This window comes from Haliotis cracherodii, unplaced genomic scaffold (genome assembly GCF_022045235.1).
Source record: "Haliotis cracherodii isolate W230 unplaced genomic scaffold, xgHalCrac1.p SCAF_13, whole genome shotgun sequence".
Classification (NCBI taxonomy): Eukaryota; Metazoa; Mollusca; class Gastropoda; order Lepetellida; family Haliotidae; genus Haliotis; species Haliotis cracherodii.
The window spans coordinates 26,049,363-26,066,353 of NW_027266268.1; the positions used below are offsets into that span (position 1 = coordinate 26,049,363).

The 16,991-nt window shown below is 42.6% G+C and overlaps 1 protein-coding gene across 1 annotated transcript; it reads right to left on the reverse strand.

Annotated features, from left to right (window-relative positions):
* Nucleotides 1–14,436: 14,436 nt before the first annotated feature.
* On the reverse strand, nucleotides 14,437–16,931 carry LOC139458551 (formin-binding protein 1-like). The gene is made up of 4 exons (XM_071239981.1): nucleotides 16,806–16,931; nucleotides 15,924–16,072; nucleotides 15,098–15,183; nucleotides 14,437–14,600 (listed from the first exon to the last, which is right to left on the reverse strand). Exons 1-4 carry the CDS (start codon nucleotides 16,929–16,931, stop codon nucleotides 14,437–14,439), a joined length of 525 nt encoding a protein of 174 aa, XP_071096082.1.
* Between the last annotated feature and the right edge of the window lie 60 nt (nucleotides 16,932–16,991).

Here is a 16,991-nt window from a genome sequence, read left to right on the forward strand (position 1 = left end):
ACCCCCATTCTGAGTACAGCTCATTGTGTCTACAATTATTCTGAGTACAGCTCATTGTGTCTACACTGAATTTGAGTACAGCTCATAGTGTCTACCCCCATTCTGAGTACAGCTCATTGTGTCTCCGCAATTCTGAGTACAGCTCATTGTGTCTACCACCATTCTGAGTAGAGCTCATTGTGTCTACCCCCATTCTGAAAACAGCTCATTGTGTCTATCCTCATTCTGAGTACAGCTCATTGTGTTTACCCACATTCTGAGTACATCTCATTGTGTCTACCCCATTCTGAGTACAGCTCATTGTGTTTACACTCATTCTGAGTAAACTCATTTTGTCTACCCTCATTCTGAGTACAGCTGATTGTGTCTACCCTCATTCTGAGTACAGCTCATTGTGTCTACCCTCATTCTGAGTACAGCTCATTGTGTCTACCCCTATTCTGAGTACAGCTCATTGTGTCTACCCCCATTCTGAGTACAGCTCATTGTGTCTACCCTCATTTTGAAAACAGCTCATTGTGTCTACCCTCATTCTGAGTACAGCTTCTTGTGTCTACAATTATTCTGAGTACAGCTCATTGTGTCTATACTCAATTTGAGTACAGCTCATAGTGTGTACCCCCATTCTGAGTACAGCTCATTGTGTCTCCACCATTCTGAGTACAGCTCATTGTGTCTACAATCATTCTGAGTACAGCTCATTGTGTCTACACTCAATCTGAGTACAGCTCATTGTGGCTACCCCCATCCTTTGTACAGCTCCTTGTGTCTACCCTCATTCTGAGTACAGCTCATTGTGTCTACAATCATTCTGAGTACAGCTCATTGTGTCTACAATCATTCTGATTACAGCTCATTGTGTCTACACTCAATTTGAGTACAGCTCATTGTGTCTACCCCCATTCTGGGTACAGCTCATTGTGTCTACCCCCATTCTGAGTACAGCTCATTGTGTCTACCCTCATTTTGAAAACAGCTCATTGTGTCTACCCTCATTCTGAGTACAGCTTCTTGTGTCTACAATTATTCTGAGTACAGCTCATTGTGTCTACACTCAATTTGAGTACAGCTCATAGTGTGTACCCCCATTCTGAGTACAGCTCATTGTGTCTCCACCATTCTGAGTACAGCTCATTGTGTCTACAATCATTCTGAGTACAGCTCATTGTGTCTACACTCAATCTGAGTACAGCTCATTGTGGCTACCCCCATCCTTTGTACAGCTCCTTGTGTCTACCCTCATTCTGAGTACAGCTCATTGTGTCTACAATCATTCTGAGTACAGCTCATTGTGTCTACAATCATTCTGATTACAGCTCATTGTGTCTACACTCAATTTGAGTACAGCTCATTGTGTCTACCCCCATTCTGGGTACAGCTCATTGTGTCTACCCCAATTCTGAGTACAGCTCATTGTGTCTACCCTCATTTTGAAAACAGCTCATTGTGTCTACCCTCATTTTGAGTACAGCTTCTTGTGTCTACAATTATTCTGAGTACAGCTCATTGTGTCTACACTCAATTTGAGTACAGCTCATAGTGTGTACCCCCATTCTGAGTACAGCTCATTGTGTCTCCACCATTCTGAGTACAGCTCATTGTGTCTACAATCATTCTGAGTACAGCTCATTGTGTCTACACTCAATCTGAGTACAGCTCATTGTGGCTACCCCCATCCTTTGTACAGCTCCTTGTGTCTACACTCATTCTGAGTACAGCTTATTGTGTCTACACTCAATTTGAGTACAGCTCATTATGTCTACCCCCATTCTGAGTACAGCTCATTGTGTCTCCCCCATTCTGAGTACAGCTCATTGTGTCTACCCTCATTCTGAGTACAGCTCATTGTGTCTACCCTCATTCTGAGTACAGCTCATTGTGTCTACTCTCATTCTGAGTACAGCTCATTGTGGCTACCCCCATTCTGAGTACAGCTCATTGTGTCTACCCTCATTCTGAAAACAGCTCATTGTGTCTACCCTCATTCTGAGTACAGCTTCTTGTGTCTACAATTATTCTGAGTACAGCTCATTGTGTCTACACTCAATTTGAGTACAGCTCATAGTGTCTACCCCCATTCTGAGTACAGCTCATTGTGTCTCCCGCATTCTGAGTACAGCTCATTGTGTCTACCCCTATTCTCAGTACAGCTCATTGTGTCTCCCCCATTCTGAGTACAGCTCATTTTGTCTACCCCAATTCTGAGTACAGCTCATTGTTGCTACCCCCATTCTGAGTACAGCTCATTGTGTCTACCCTCATACTGAGTACAGGTCATTGTGTATCCCCCATTCTGAGTACAGCTCATTGTGTCTACCCTCATTCTGAGTACAGCTCATTGTGTCTACACTCATTCTGAGTACAGCTCATTTTGTCTGCGCTCATTCTGAGTACAGCTCATTGTGTCTACCCCCATTCTGAGTACAGCTCATTGTGTCTACCCTCATTCTGAGTAGAGCTCATTGTGTCTACACCCATTCTGCTTGCAGCTCATTGTGAATAGAGCTCATTGTTTACACCCATTCTGCCTACAGCTCATTCTGCCTTCAGCTCATTGTGTCTACACTCATTCTGACTACAGCTCATTGTGTCTTCACCCATTCTCCCTACAGCTCATTCTGCCTGCAGCTCATTGTGTCTACACTCATTCTAAGTACAGCTTATTGTGTCTACGCTCATTCTTCCTGCAGCTCATTGTTTATACACTCATTCTGCTTGCAGGTCATTGTGTCTACATCCATTCTGCCAACAGCTCATTGTAAATACAGCTCATTGTGTTTACACCCATTCTGCCTACAGCTCATTCTGCCTGCATCTCATTGTGAATAGAGCTCATTGTGTCTACACCCATTCTGAGTGCAGCTCATTGTGTCTACGCTCTTTCTGAGTACAGCTCATTGTGTCTACCCCCATTCTGAGTGCAGCTCATTGTGTCTACACTCTTTCTGAGTACAGCTCATTGTGTCTACTCTCATTCTGAGAACAGCTCATTGTGTCTACACTCATTCTGAGTACAGCTCATTGTGCCTACATATATTGTGTCTACAGGTCATTCTGCCTGCAGCTCATTATGGCTTGAGCTTATTGTGTCTTCATCCAATCTGTCTACAGGTCATTCTTCTTGCAGCTCATACTGGCAACAGCTCATTGTGCCTATAAGTCATCCTGCCTACAGCTCATTCTGCCTACGGTTCATTCTGGCTACAGGTCATTCTGCCTGCAGCTCATACTGCCTACATCTCATTGTGCCTACAGGTCATTTTGCCTGCAGCTCATAGTGAAAATCCTTTATAAAATATTGGGTCTTAGGGAAACTTACACGTCTTCACGATCCAACACCCCTTTTCGGTCTTAGGGAAACTTACACGTCTTTCCATCCAACACCCCTTTTCGGTCTTAGGGAAACTTACACGTCTTCACGATCCAACACCCCTTTTCGGTCCTTAGGGAAACTTACACGTCTTTACGTTCCAACACCCCTTTTCGGTCCTTAGGGTTAGCTTGCTTAGGGCAAGGGTTAGCCATAAATTCTTACCTTTTCAAGTGTTAATCCGCTTAATCTTATTGGTCGGTCATGTTGACATAAACAATGGCAGGTGTGCTTTCAAGTAAAGATGAATGAGAGTGCGGACCGCAATTCATTATTCACGTAATTACGCATGTGTGTTAATGGGGTGCCAAACACCTGTTAAACGACCACTCGTTACATGTGATAGCGCTCTCGGGCCAGTGGTAAAGCGTCCACTAATTAACGCAATAATTAGCCAAGCCAGTCAGCAATATTGTTCTTTAGGGCTTCCTACGATTATTTAAAGATCGCCGTCACACAGCTGCAATATTGCCGAGTGCGGCGTTAAACAACAATCAAGCAAACAAACATTCTGATGGAGTAGTGAATTGTTCTCTTTTCCACCCACTGATAATATTTCACTTACCTAGGCAAAGGCATGTTCCAGGCTGAAGAAAGCACAACTAAGTTAACTTCTGATCGTAAGGCGGATATCTTATATCCAATTGATGATATCAAAGTAGGATTTAAAGATATCAAAAATCACGGATTATTTACAGACCGCCATCATATAGCTGGTAGTAATTGCTGAGTGCGGCGTGAAACAAACAAACATGGACTGACTGACTGAAGGGGCTGGCAAACTAAACAAATAGCCGTTTCGGTACCCTGTAGACTGTTCTTGTGGTGAGAGGGGCTGAATGTGGTGTTCAATAGGATACAACTGACTGAAGCGGCAGAGGAATATTTCAAAACAGCCCTTCACCGTAGCCATCTTGAAACTCGGGCTTCAAGCCTGATCCCAAGTATGAGGTACAGCAAACAAATAATTTACATTGCTTCTCTTTTCCACGTGCTCTAATGGAGTCTTTCAAAATTTTAACGCCCCTTAAAACATTCATTCAGCTAGGCTTGTATACATCTCTAAAAGATAATTACAAATATTGTTTCAACCAAGGATTCCAACTCACAATCTCACTTTTCAAAAACTGTCAGCGCTGCCGACTGCACCACGAACACACGCATAATCGGCAATGTCATTTTCCAAGTCAGACGCTTCCCATGGTATCTTTGAAAAAGGGTCCATTTTCAATGCTTCAACAAATGTACAGGCGTACTGAAACACTTTGTAGTCATCAAATCTCCATGTGGATTCTTTCAAACGCTTGCTTCTCTAAGCAATCTTTCATGGGTTTGTATATATCCGAAATCAAAGACAGACTGGCTTTCTCTAGTCTATATTGGTTTTATATATCCTCATACAACCCAAGCTTTCAATCTTAGCCGTTTTCTTGGAAACGATACGTGTGCTTTTCAATCCTTCGCTGGAATTTGTTTATCATCATTGAAATTATGACGTGGGCTGTCCAAACACCCTGGTCCTGGGCAAGCGGAAGAGCACGGTGGCACACTTTAGGGCACCTTCAAACCTATTACTTAACCAACACTTATTGCTTTGTTAGTTTTCTAGAAGACGCTGAATTCCGAGAAGCGTCCAACGCGCAAGCCATCTCCCTTTAAAACAGTTCCAAGTTTCTATGTGACTTTCGACTCACTGTAGGTGTGAATTGTCAACTGATTGTTTCACTTCGACTGCTTTATAATCGCCCCAGTGGGCATTCTCGGTTACACCACTTTGCAAGAGCGGGTGGAGATTCTGTTGTCAGTCAAGGTCCCAGCACTCCAACCGCCGTCATATAGCTGGAATATTGCCGAATGCAGCGTAAAACAACCAACCAACCACTCCATATTTGCAAAAGTGGGTAGAGATGCCATTGTCAGTCAATGTCCCATCACCTAACGGTTTGCAAGAGCGTGTGGATATTCTGGATCAGTCTAGCTTCCAGAACCCCATTTTTGTAAGAGTGGGTACAGGTGCCATTGTCAGTCAATGTCCCAGCACCTAACGTGTGTAGGAGTGGGTGGAGATTCTTCATCATTCTACCTCTCAGAACCCAATGTTTGCAAGAGTGGATGGAGATTCTGTTGTCAGTCTTGGTCCCAGCACACCATGTTTGTAGGAGTGGGTGGAGATTGTGTTGTCAGTCTAGGTCACAGCCCCTATGTTTGTAGGAGTGGGTGGAGATTCTGTTGACACCAGAAATGGGCTTCACACAGTGTACCCATGTTGGGAATCGAACCCGGGTCTTCGGTGTGATAAGCCAACGCTTTAACCACTTGGCTACCTGACCGCCCCCGTGTTTGTAAGAGTGGTTGGAGACTCAGATCCTGATGTTCCAGTTCGTAGGTGAGGTGAGGTGAGGTGAGGTGAGGTGAGGTGAGGTGAGGTGAGGTGAGGTGAAATGGAGTTTAACATCGCGTCCAAGATTATTGCACTTACATAGCAACGTGCATGCACACTGTGTGTGTGTGTGTGTGTGTGTGTGTGAATGGCGTGCGTTTGTGCGCGCGCTTGTACTAGTCCAGACTGATGCTGATTTATAGTGCTAGCCCACTGAGATACCAAGCCTCAGTTTAACATGAATACCCCACTCAGACACAGTATACTCACTCCGAGCAGATCAGTCCTTGTTTTCGCCCCTTAATGCAGAGCGCCAGACAGGGTAACATCAAGTACCATCTTTTAACGTCATTTGGCATGACAAGGCCGGGAATCGGACCCCGAACCTTCCGCTCTCTGATCGGACACTACCACTAGGTTCCAGTTAGTAAGGAACATAGGATGACCAGAATGAAACAAAGAAACAAGCAACACGGGCAATATGATGAGGCTGGGCAGTATTTATTATGTACAGAAGTCTAAGAAACAATGTTACAATTATTTACCCTTTATACAGTAAGGTTCGATTAGTGCTAGCTTTTGATCAGGTCTATATAGAATCACCACGGTATAACAAGAACAGCATTATGCAAAGCCAAGTAGAGCCATCCAGCACAGCCTGTACACTGAAGGGCAAGGATTCTTTACAAATTACAAGTTTCTGTCACACTTATACACTGAATACTGCCACCTGTCAAAGTTAGTGTATAGATTCAATCATTTTCTACAAATTGTATCAAAAAGACTTTCAATTAGAACCAGTGGACAGAAATTAAACTAAGGATGTGATTTTATCAAGCCTGTAATGACAAACTTGACCACCATCTTTAACAATGGCTGATCAATAGTGGTATCTTATGACATGAAATCAAGGAAAACATATTACAGAAATCTGTAGGTTACTTTAAAAATCTTAATCGATCTCAGCGAAATAAACTGGTGTAAATTACAAGGTAGAATCAAGAGTTCTCTACAACATTAGTAGTGCTACAACAATAAACACAGAGGAATTTCTTTGGCACTGGTCAAATTGGATGATGGAAGCTTAACACTAACAGCAGCACGTGACACTTAGTGTGAATACATGACATCAATGTGTACCCACACAGGACATCGTCATGATACAGCCTTCGGAGAGAGAGCAGATGAACACATGCTGTAAATACCCACAGAATCTCCATCTGTTCAGGGTGGTCCAGCAAATAAATAATGTTTAAGTGAAAGGGTAGACACTAGTGTGTTGGTAAGCTACAATGTCAACCATACCCCTGTTGAACTGAGGTATGGGAATGAAGCAGCACTGACTGCTTGAGTCCGAGCTGGAGCTGGAGCTGGAGCTGGAGCTGGAGCTTCTACAGAAAACATTCATCTCGGAAATAAATCTGAGAACATTCAGGATTTAGAAAACATTGCACAGCACAATATTTTGAAGAAAATATGTATTACAAACACATGTACAGGAAATAATGTAGGTATCTTTTGTGGAAAAGCAATCTTGTGGCATTAGTAACCCTTGAAGGAATACTGACAAACAAGTTTGAAGACTAGAAGTGTTACAGTGAGTGTAAAGTGTACCAGTAACAGTCAATACAATTCTTACAGCATCCACGGCCTAATAAAGCATCATACCCAAAACAGGCAGATATGTACACATATTGCAGTGTCTGGCGCTATCATACTGTGAATGCCTACACTGGCATTACAATGACATTTCTAACTTGTTGTAATGCATAGATGAATAATTAAGATGAAATTTGATCGATGAAGATCTGCATTTAAGATAAATTTCTTATTGTTTCCATTAAGTGTTAAAAGACTGAAAAAGTTATTGTCTTAACCTTGATGCCCCTAACCTTGACCTTGATGTCTCCTAACCTTGACATTGATACCCTTTGCAGTGGACAAAAGGAGCATCCTGACTGTGGCCTACTTACAAGTACTGATAAACCCCGTTAATCCAGATAATACCACATAGTGGAAAAACATGCAGCAAAAAACAAGCCTTGAGTACAGTATCATAGGAAAAGAGTAATGCCCCTATTTACATAGACCTTCTTTCCCTGAAAAAAATAATAGCAACATGGCAAAAATAGGATGACAATGTTGCTTTGACAAACGCCTGTGTGTTGAATAGACAAAAATCAGACCCAAAGAAGTAATGAAAAGGCTTCTTTCCGTGACCTCCACGTGACCTTCACCTTGCCTCACAAAGCAATTGTCAGTAAAGTCTACCCTTTAACTTCAACATGGACTTGCGTTAGTTATCAAACATTCCATGCTAGGTTCCAGTACTGAAGCTCCAATGGACATTCTAACAAGTGAGTGAGCATGTATGGTAGCATGTTGGCTTGAGTCATGTCCCAGCAATATGTTGGCAGGGGAAGTAAAGAAAGGGTTTCCTATATTAATCAGACCAAATGCCTCAGCCACCAGGCTATCCCACCACTCCAGCACACATGGTTTTGTGAAACAGGACCTATTTACCACAAGGCGTATATCAGCATGAAGCTCACCCACATTTCCCCAAGCTAACAACCATCTTCCTCAGAACCAGGAAACACACAATCACAAATCTCACATTTTGTACCCAATTGTTGCCTACAGGTAATAATCCTGAACAATGTTCATTACTAACTTCTCAACTCTATCCAGTAACACTGGTATTAATTCTATATGAGCAATTTCACTACTTTGAATACACATAATTCAATGCCAGTCAATTCTGTAAATAGTTTTATCCCAGGTCACAAGGAGGCGAGAATGTCAATGTCATGAGAGAAATGCTTAAAAAACAACAACTGGAATATCACTATAAGAGAGACTGTGGGGAGACAGGGAGGTCAGACAGATCCGGAGACTATTCACAATCATAAGGAACACATTATCTAAGTATGAGATCTGCAAAACAGGCTGATTGAAAGATAAAAGTTGATATAAGTTGAGTGTACCTTAACCTGCTTCCCATTGGGCCCATACAGAGGTGGTTGACATTCACTGTGGCCGTCAACATTCACCTTGAACAACATTCAACACGACTGTTGACTTTCACAGGGGTTGTCGACTTTTACCGTTGTTGTCAACATTCACTGTGGTCGTCAACATTCACCTTGAACGACATTCAACACGATTGTTGACTTTCACAGGGGTTGTCGACTTTACCGTTGTTTTCAACATTCACTGTGACTGAGTGTTGTGATATTACAGTGTTGTGAAATGTAGTGGTCGACAGTCACAATTTGAAGCAGACTGTGACATAAAAAAGGTTGTCCACCTCAGATGCACACCCTTGACACACTGACAGAGAAGTGAAAACAACAAAAACAATCAATTTGTTTCATATTTTAAATTTTTGGGGAAGGAGCAATTGTAAAACAAAATTGGTGTGGCCTGAACAGTGTAGCCCCACAGCATGGAGAAAGAAACACTATCCAATCAAAGATCCCGATTTACAGATTAATCATGGCCGTATACAACTGTTTCTCTCCATTAGACTCAGAAGTCCAGGCAATGGGCTAGAAATCACACTAAAACTCATTCCATTAAGTGATGACTCAGCACAATGTCTATTTTTACCACGCAGAACTCTTACAGACATATATTTTCAAAATTATTATTAAATATTATTACTAAGGTTAAGGTTACAATTGAAGACACTGATCTAATAGATAACAGATTGAGCAGTTGCCCTCAAGTATAATCAGAGATGTCTCATTAAAGTAAAGGGTCACAGTCTCATAAGTAATAGGTTGGTGAAAAAACCCAGAACTATCAGCAATGTCCTGAAATGGAGATGAGCTGATACACTTGTTGGAAATGAATTGCTCTCAGACAGTGACATCATAAGGGGACAAAGATACACAATGACTGACAGTGGACAAAGAGCCCTACCAGCAACCATGCTGCATCTCTAACAGAGGCATGATAATGGTAGTTAGAGTGCGTTGATCACTTTGTGGAGTGAGCGAGTATGGTATTGCACCGCCTGTAGGACTATTCCAGCAACCGCATGGCGGGGGACACCAGAAATGGGCTTCACACACTGTACCCATCGAACCTGGGTCTTTGGCGTGAGCAGCAAATGCTTTAACCAGGGATGAGAACGGATATTTTCGTTTCCAGCTGAAACTTCTTTGCAAAGGAGCATGGTCCATAATTTGTGGGAGTTTATGAGGGAAAGCCATCAGATTTTAAGAAATTTGTTGTCACTAAGACTTGTGGAAATTTGCGGATCCGCGGACGATTCTCACCCCTGTTTAACCACAAGGCTACCCCACCGTTCCCCCTTTGTTGAAGGGGCCCAAATGGGTTGAGACGGAATAAACAAAGTATACAATAATTATCATTACACATACAAATGTTGCACCTTCATCACAGATCAATGCAGTAGAAAGACCCTACTGACGATTTCAAACAAACAGCAGAAAGCTCTAGCAAACGACTATATACACACTGCTGAGAGGAACGGCTCGGGTATATAGATCTGTTCAGGAGTTCAGCTTCTTGACATCTGCTTTTTGCAAATGTTAGACAATTGCACAACGTGATCAAGTAAAACAAGTTGTAAACATTAGCAATAAAAATAAGAACATTTCGTTCTCTAGGATTTAACTTACAATTTAGCGCAGATGACCTACATTAGTTCAGGTATTCTACATATTAGTGTAGATAACTTACAATTTAGTGCAGGTGACCTAGATATTGTTGAAGTGAGTAAACTTAGACCACAATTTTCATCTTTGACGAAAAGCAGGAGTGTTTTGTACATGATAAGTACCCAAGAATAAAAAACAACTCGTTTCTTCTTCCTCATTAGCTAATTAAGGGTAAGGCTTAATTACGATGCCTCATTCACAGAAATCATGCATTTTGCGAACCCATATTGTTGCATAGCACAGGTAAAAGCCACACTGATGGACAAGCAAGTATTTGCAGGAAGGAAAGGGAAATGTCAGAGTGAGGTCACTGACCTCATGCTTTGTATACAATCAGGAAGGACGATATTGATCTAGGTTATATCGACGTAACAATGTAGGAATCTTTCTCCCCGTATAAACAAATAATATACAGTGATAACAGCTTCTGCAGAGAGTAACAGGCAGGGAGTCTTCAGTCCGCAACTCTAGTGCAGGCAACTTTACAATACGCTTTGTGATATATTATCAGTCAGTCAAGCAGTGGCCCAACTACTCCATGTGGGTGAGTGTTAGAGTGTCAGTGTCGGTGGGTGGGTGGGTTTATGAGTATCTGTGAGTGGGTAAGATAGGTAGTGAGTGAGTGAGTGAGAAGGGTTTAACTTATTATTCTAGCCACATGACAGTAGGGGGCACCAAAATGGGCTTCACACATTTTACCCATACGGGCAATTGAACAGGGTCTTCAGCATGGATGCCCATGAAGATCCGGGTTAGAATAGGTCTTCAGCAACCCATGCTTGCTGCTTGTCGTAAGAGCCGACAAACGGGATCGGGTGGTCTGGCTCGCTGACCTGGTTGATGCATGTTATCGTATACCAGTTGCGTAGATCGATGCTCATGACATCAATCACTGGATTTTCTGGTCCAGTCTCCATTATTTACGGACCGTCGTCATATAGCTGGAATACTGTTGAGTGAGGCATTAAACAGAAACAAAACTTGTCTAGTGAGTGAGGGTGTGTGGATGTCTGGAAGATTGAGTTAATGGGTGGGTGGCAATATTGTGAGACTGACACTGAGTTACATCCAACTTGGCGGGAGGGTGGTACTCGGTGGATGGGTGGAATATGTGTGGGTGGGTCGGTGGTAGGGTGTGGATGAGAGGGAGAGATTGATGGGGGTTTGGGAGTAGGAGTAGGTGGGTGTTTGGATGCTAGTGTATTTTACTTCAACATTCCAGCCACATGGTAGATAATGTCCTGGGCTTGTCATCGCAACACACACTATTGAACACATCTGCTCTGTCATAGCAGCTAAAAACATGCTGATGTTTTAAATGATGATATGTCACAGATGGCTGTCAAGTCAATTTTATTGACAGTGAGAGTGATTATGATTTTCATGTACAAAATGAATTCACTTTCTCGAAATCTAATTCCAAAATCCTTTCAGGTTCTGATAAGTTTACAAACACATAAAAACAAAGCCCAGACACTGTCTGTTGTCGTTCAGAACAAGCCCTCAAGCAAACAATGAAAGTATGACAGGAGCAAGTGTCAATAAGGTGCACCAACATAGTGATGAAAGAAAGGAGTTTGGTTTGGTTATGGTCAAGTTGCATACATTCAGTACTTGCTGGACAAACCAAGGATCATGATGTTAGTGGATCTGCTATTCCAACCCACACTGAAACTCTGACTTAGACTACACTTAAAAGTGGGTCCAAAGTGTCAGATGGATGTCAAAAGAAACACCAAAGGCAATCCAACAGGGAGTCAAACCTGGACTTTCTAGGTGAAGGAGCAAGTGCATGAAACATTAGGCTACCTTACCAGTACACCAGGACAGGCCAAGGCTGAGTCCAGCAGGGAGTCAAACCTGGACCGTCTAGGTGAAGGAGCAAGTGCATGAACCATGAGGCTACCCTACCAAACCACCCAATGTCACCAACACAAGACATTGTTGCTACTGGGCTAACCACAAAAGCTGTATGTTACCAGATGCCTGCACTGCCGGGGAGGAATCATTAACAAGCACAAACAGTAATGATTTAAATAATATAGCATCACAAATTACAGCATGATATTATACACAACTGCATCCTCGTCAACTAAGAAGTTATGTGCATGCTGTACATGACACAGAGCTAAAACAAGATCACAAGGGAAGGACAAAGGGCTAAAAGCAAGTCTATGTTGTCGGGATACCAACGTGGACATTCCTCAGTAGGGGATATTCCGGTAGTGTGTATGCTGTCCATATATATTTCTACATTAGACAAATGTCTATCAAGACTGTTGACTTCAGTCAACACAATAAAGGCCTTTTTTCTTAATCAAGTTGTGTAGATACTAAAACAATATGATGTTGTGAAAATGATGTTTTGAAGAATTTCACAACATGACAAGAATTCAACATATTAATCATCCAGCTACATAAAAGCACGTGCTCAATTCAATTCATCGTTACAGAGGTGCTTTCCTTTTTTCAAATTCGAGTGCATAATTCTATCAAATTTCTTGGCCTTCATTGGAAGAGCATCACTACTAGAGAGTTACTTCCCCTACTTTCACAGGCTTCTCCAGCAGTCAACAGGTGCCCTTTGCTGTATCCCGACTGAATGCTGATCATCTGTGCAGGCAGCAGCAGCAACAACAACAGCGTACAGCAAGCCAGCATAAGTACATTAGTATCAAATATATACAACATGAATGACTACATATATCAAACAGATTAAAAAGGTATAAAGTGTACCTTGATCGTTTAAAAAAGTTGATCTGTTTATCTCCAGCCAGAGAATTTGATTGCACGATTTAATCATCAGCGTAACATGAACCTCTCCCCAAACTACAGTCGGAGATGAAGCCGAAAGACAGCCCTTTGATGTTGCAGCATTAATATCCAATCTGACCACCAACACATGGTAAACAGCACACAATGTAAATGCATTGTCAGCAGTCTTCTAATATCTGTTACCAAAGAGCTGCCTTTCAAACATCAGCAAGATTAAACCTTACTCCATCATTCAAATCTACATCAAGAGGCAACTGTCTTCATTCAATCCTCTTTTGTCCATTATCAATACGTTTCCTCGACAACTGTGTGACTCTTGTATACGTACATTCTTTCTAGAAAACTACAGAACACATTTATATCAAATCGCATCCTTCTTCGGTCTTGCTCAGGGTCCATGATGTTGCGGTCAGCATTTGAAGCAGGTGTTATACATGATGTTGATGAAGCTGGGTGGGCGATGTGTTGCAGGGTTAACTCAATGCAGTGTTGGACTCCGATGGGTAATCTCACCACGTGAAGTAATGACACCATCAACCCTACCCTACATAGATCTGACTGACCTAGTTACTAGATGAAGCAGATGGACACTGGACAGCAATGGCGTGACACAGCATCATGGACCGTGGACTGTAGTGGGAGAGGCTGAAGCTGCTTCAGGCAGATACTGCCCAGTGGAAGGTATCATCAGTCATCTCCGGTACCCACAAGGTCACAAGGTGAATCCTACTAGCTTACGAACTGATGCAACCCTGTCCCGTACAAGGTCATAAGATGCATCTATGTAGCTTGATAATTGATGCAATCACAAGGTGAATGTTACGTAGCTGTGTAACCGATGACAACGCAAGCTAGGGCTTCTCCATCACCTGATGGGCCTGCGCAGGCATCTGACTGATTGCAAGCATGGAGCTGTGGACTGACCACCTGAAAGATGACCTAGGTTACCTTGTCACCTGATGATAGTACTTTCACACATTCCAAGTCGGCTCTCAGTCTGTTAAAACAGGACGGTGCATTTTCTAGCATGGCTTGATGAAGGAACTATGGAGACGGTCTGTTCCAAACACTAGTGGGATTTGCCCGCTGCAGACACCTCAATGTTCTCCTGGTTATGAAACACGACACTCAATCAGCAGCTTGCATCCTGGAGATCTCGTTTTAACAACCGACAGTGACATCTTTCAGGTCTGTGAACTAGAGTAATGCTATATGGTGTGCTAGACTTGATCCTGATCGTACAGGTGGACCTCTATGTAGGATGTCGGCACGAAGCCCTCGGAGGTATCGTCCCGCTTGACCCGCGTCCACCCGTCGCCCTGGTCAGCCTCTATGATGTTGAACTCTTCATTCTCCAGCATGGAGATCGACCCTTCGCTGCTTCCTGAAAACCACAGCAACAGGGTGAGTTTATTTGGGAGAGGTAATGTAAAGTGAAATGGGGGTAATGTCATGTTAAAGACTATTGCACTTATATAGCGACGTGCATGCGTGTGCGTGTCTTCCTGTATTAGTCCGAACTATTGCCGGTCTTATAGTGATAGCCCACTGAGAAACCATGCTGCAGTTCAACATGGACACTCCACTCAGACACAGTATACTGACTCCGAGCCAACCAGTCCTTGTCTTGTCCCCAAACTACTGAGTGTCAGGCAGGACAAAAACAACTACCTTCTTTTAACGTCTATTGGCATGACGTCTCCGGGCAGATGCTGTTTCAACAAGACCATGGAGGCGGTCTTATTTAGGAGGACTGTGTTTTCTGCTGTCTAATGACAGATGGTCAACACGTGTACATAAAGATAAATCAGCATCAAGCTACTTTGGTACGGATGTTGTGATGAAAGTTGGCATGGGCTTTGCTACAGTTGTAGAACTCACCATCAAAAGGATATAATGCCCGACAGGTTCCGATGATAGGAAACGTTTCAAACTCATCCTCCCCCTCCTCATCTCCATCAATAGGCCTGAAACAGAAGGTCAGTATGAGACGTTAGCAGTGAGTGGGAGGCAGTTTCATATTACGATACAGTGAAGTTTCCACACAGAAACATAAATATCAGAGGTACATATCATATGTAAGGTTCAGCTAGATGTTTGTTTTCTATGGATGTGAAATGAACATTGCAAATATTCAGAGTAACATTTGTATCAACATCAAAACAATTGTTATTGTTGATAATTCTTGGAATACTACCTCTATTACATCACTGCCATAATATTGTATTCAGGCTGCGACCACACTAAAACTAAACAATCAGATTTTCATCAGAAGTCCTCCTCACTGTCAACTATACATCATTAGTCGTATCCCTAATAGCACTCTGGACGACCTCTTCCATGTGCAGAGGCAGGTCATTTCGGGTCTAAATGACTTCATTTCCTTTCTAGATGTCATTTCCGGTCTCTCAAAGGTCATAAAAGTGTCATCTATGACGTCACTTCCGGTATTGGTTCCGGTCGTGACATCACTTATTCCACTTGTGATGTCACTTCAAGTCAGGAGGAAAGACCGAAGTGATTCAGGTCTCAGAAGTTACCACTTTGGTGAAACCCACAAGCTCGGGTGTGCTGCTTACAAATCTAGAAACATTACCAGGGCGAACCAGGATTCAAAACCCACGGCAAACTGCGGCACCTTAGACGACTGGGCACCCCGTGCCCCCACAGCACCATGATGTGACAGACACGGACAGCATATACTTACGCATACACATTATGCTGCAGGTTTGGTGTTCCTGGCTCGGAGACCTGCTGTTGACTGGCTGGGGTACTGCCATCTGACACACTTGGGGACAGCGACTCGTTAGACGTACTGTGGCGCCGATGTTTACCATCAGCCTCACCTAGATAATTCTGGAACACATAACACAAACACTCATTTCATCACTCAATATGTCCACACTACCTAGTAAGTTGAATGCTGACTTTCGTGGAACCTCGATAGCCTGGAAATAATTCAGGGACAATGTTGAACATGAAACTCATTATTGCCGGACACTTGTTTATCCAAACAACTAATTTCAGCAAGCAATTCATCTCTACGAAAACAGTAGGTAGATTTACGTAGTCAGTAGTGATGGGTATTGGCCTTTTCTATAGCCATAAATTGCAATAATGATTCATGTAACAAAATACTAAAAAAGGTCACATACATCACACTTCCCCTGCAGTTTTTTGACAACTTTGTAGCAGTCCACCATTTTGTTGGATGTTACTCTGGCCACAACACAAACGTAATAGACAGATCCTATACAGGAGGCTGGTCGTGAATAAATTGGCTTCTTCGATCACAGGAATCAGATGCTAATTTCATAATTTCAACTGGAGTTGTCACTGATGTACATTTTGCCAACAAGATGAAAATATGCATGATTTTGAAAAACCCAATATACACCAGTATTTTCCAAACATATTGTCGGAAGTATTCATACGACAATCCTTAAGAACTCTCCAGTATAATGTTATATGTTTCAGGACCTACTGATTGACGAGAGTGATCTAACTGACGTGTCTGTGTGTCCACCTGCCCCCCATGTCTGTACTTGGAATCATATTGTTTAAATGGCATCAACGTGTTTTCACTCACCTCAAACTTTTGCAGATCTTGCCGTAGATCATCTATCTTTTGAGCATTTTCTTCTATTTTCTTATCTAAGGTACTTGGATCTCCTAGAGCCGGGTTGTTTGCATAAACATCTTTCATCTTCAACATGCCTTCCCTGTAACAGCAAGCCATGTATACAGTCAAACACCGTTGTGTTGGAGTTGAGAG

What these genes read in the sequence shown, in the direction of transcription:
- LOC139458551 (XM_071239981.1), bottom strand. Translation starts at nt 16,931, where the DNA reads ATGTTGAAGATGAAAGATGTTTATGCAAACAACCCGGCTCTAGGAGAT. An exon ending in AAGATCTGCAAAAGTTTGAG is followed by an intron (nt 16,073 to 16,805) that starts GTGAGTGAAAAC and finishes TATGTGTTCCAG; the next exon opens with AATTATCTAGGTGAGGCTGA. An exon ending in CTGCAGCATAATGTGTATGC is followed by an intron (nt 15,184 to 15,923) that starts GTAAGTATATGC and finishes CTTCTGTTTCAG; the next exon opens with GCCTATTGATGGAGATGAGG.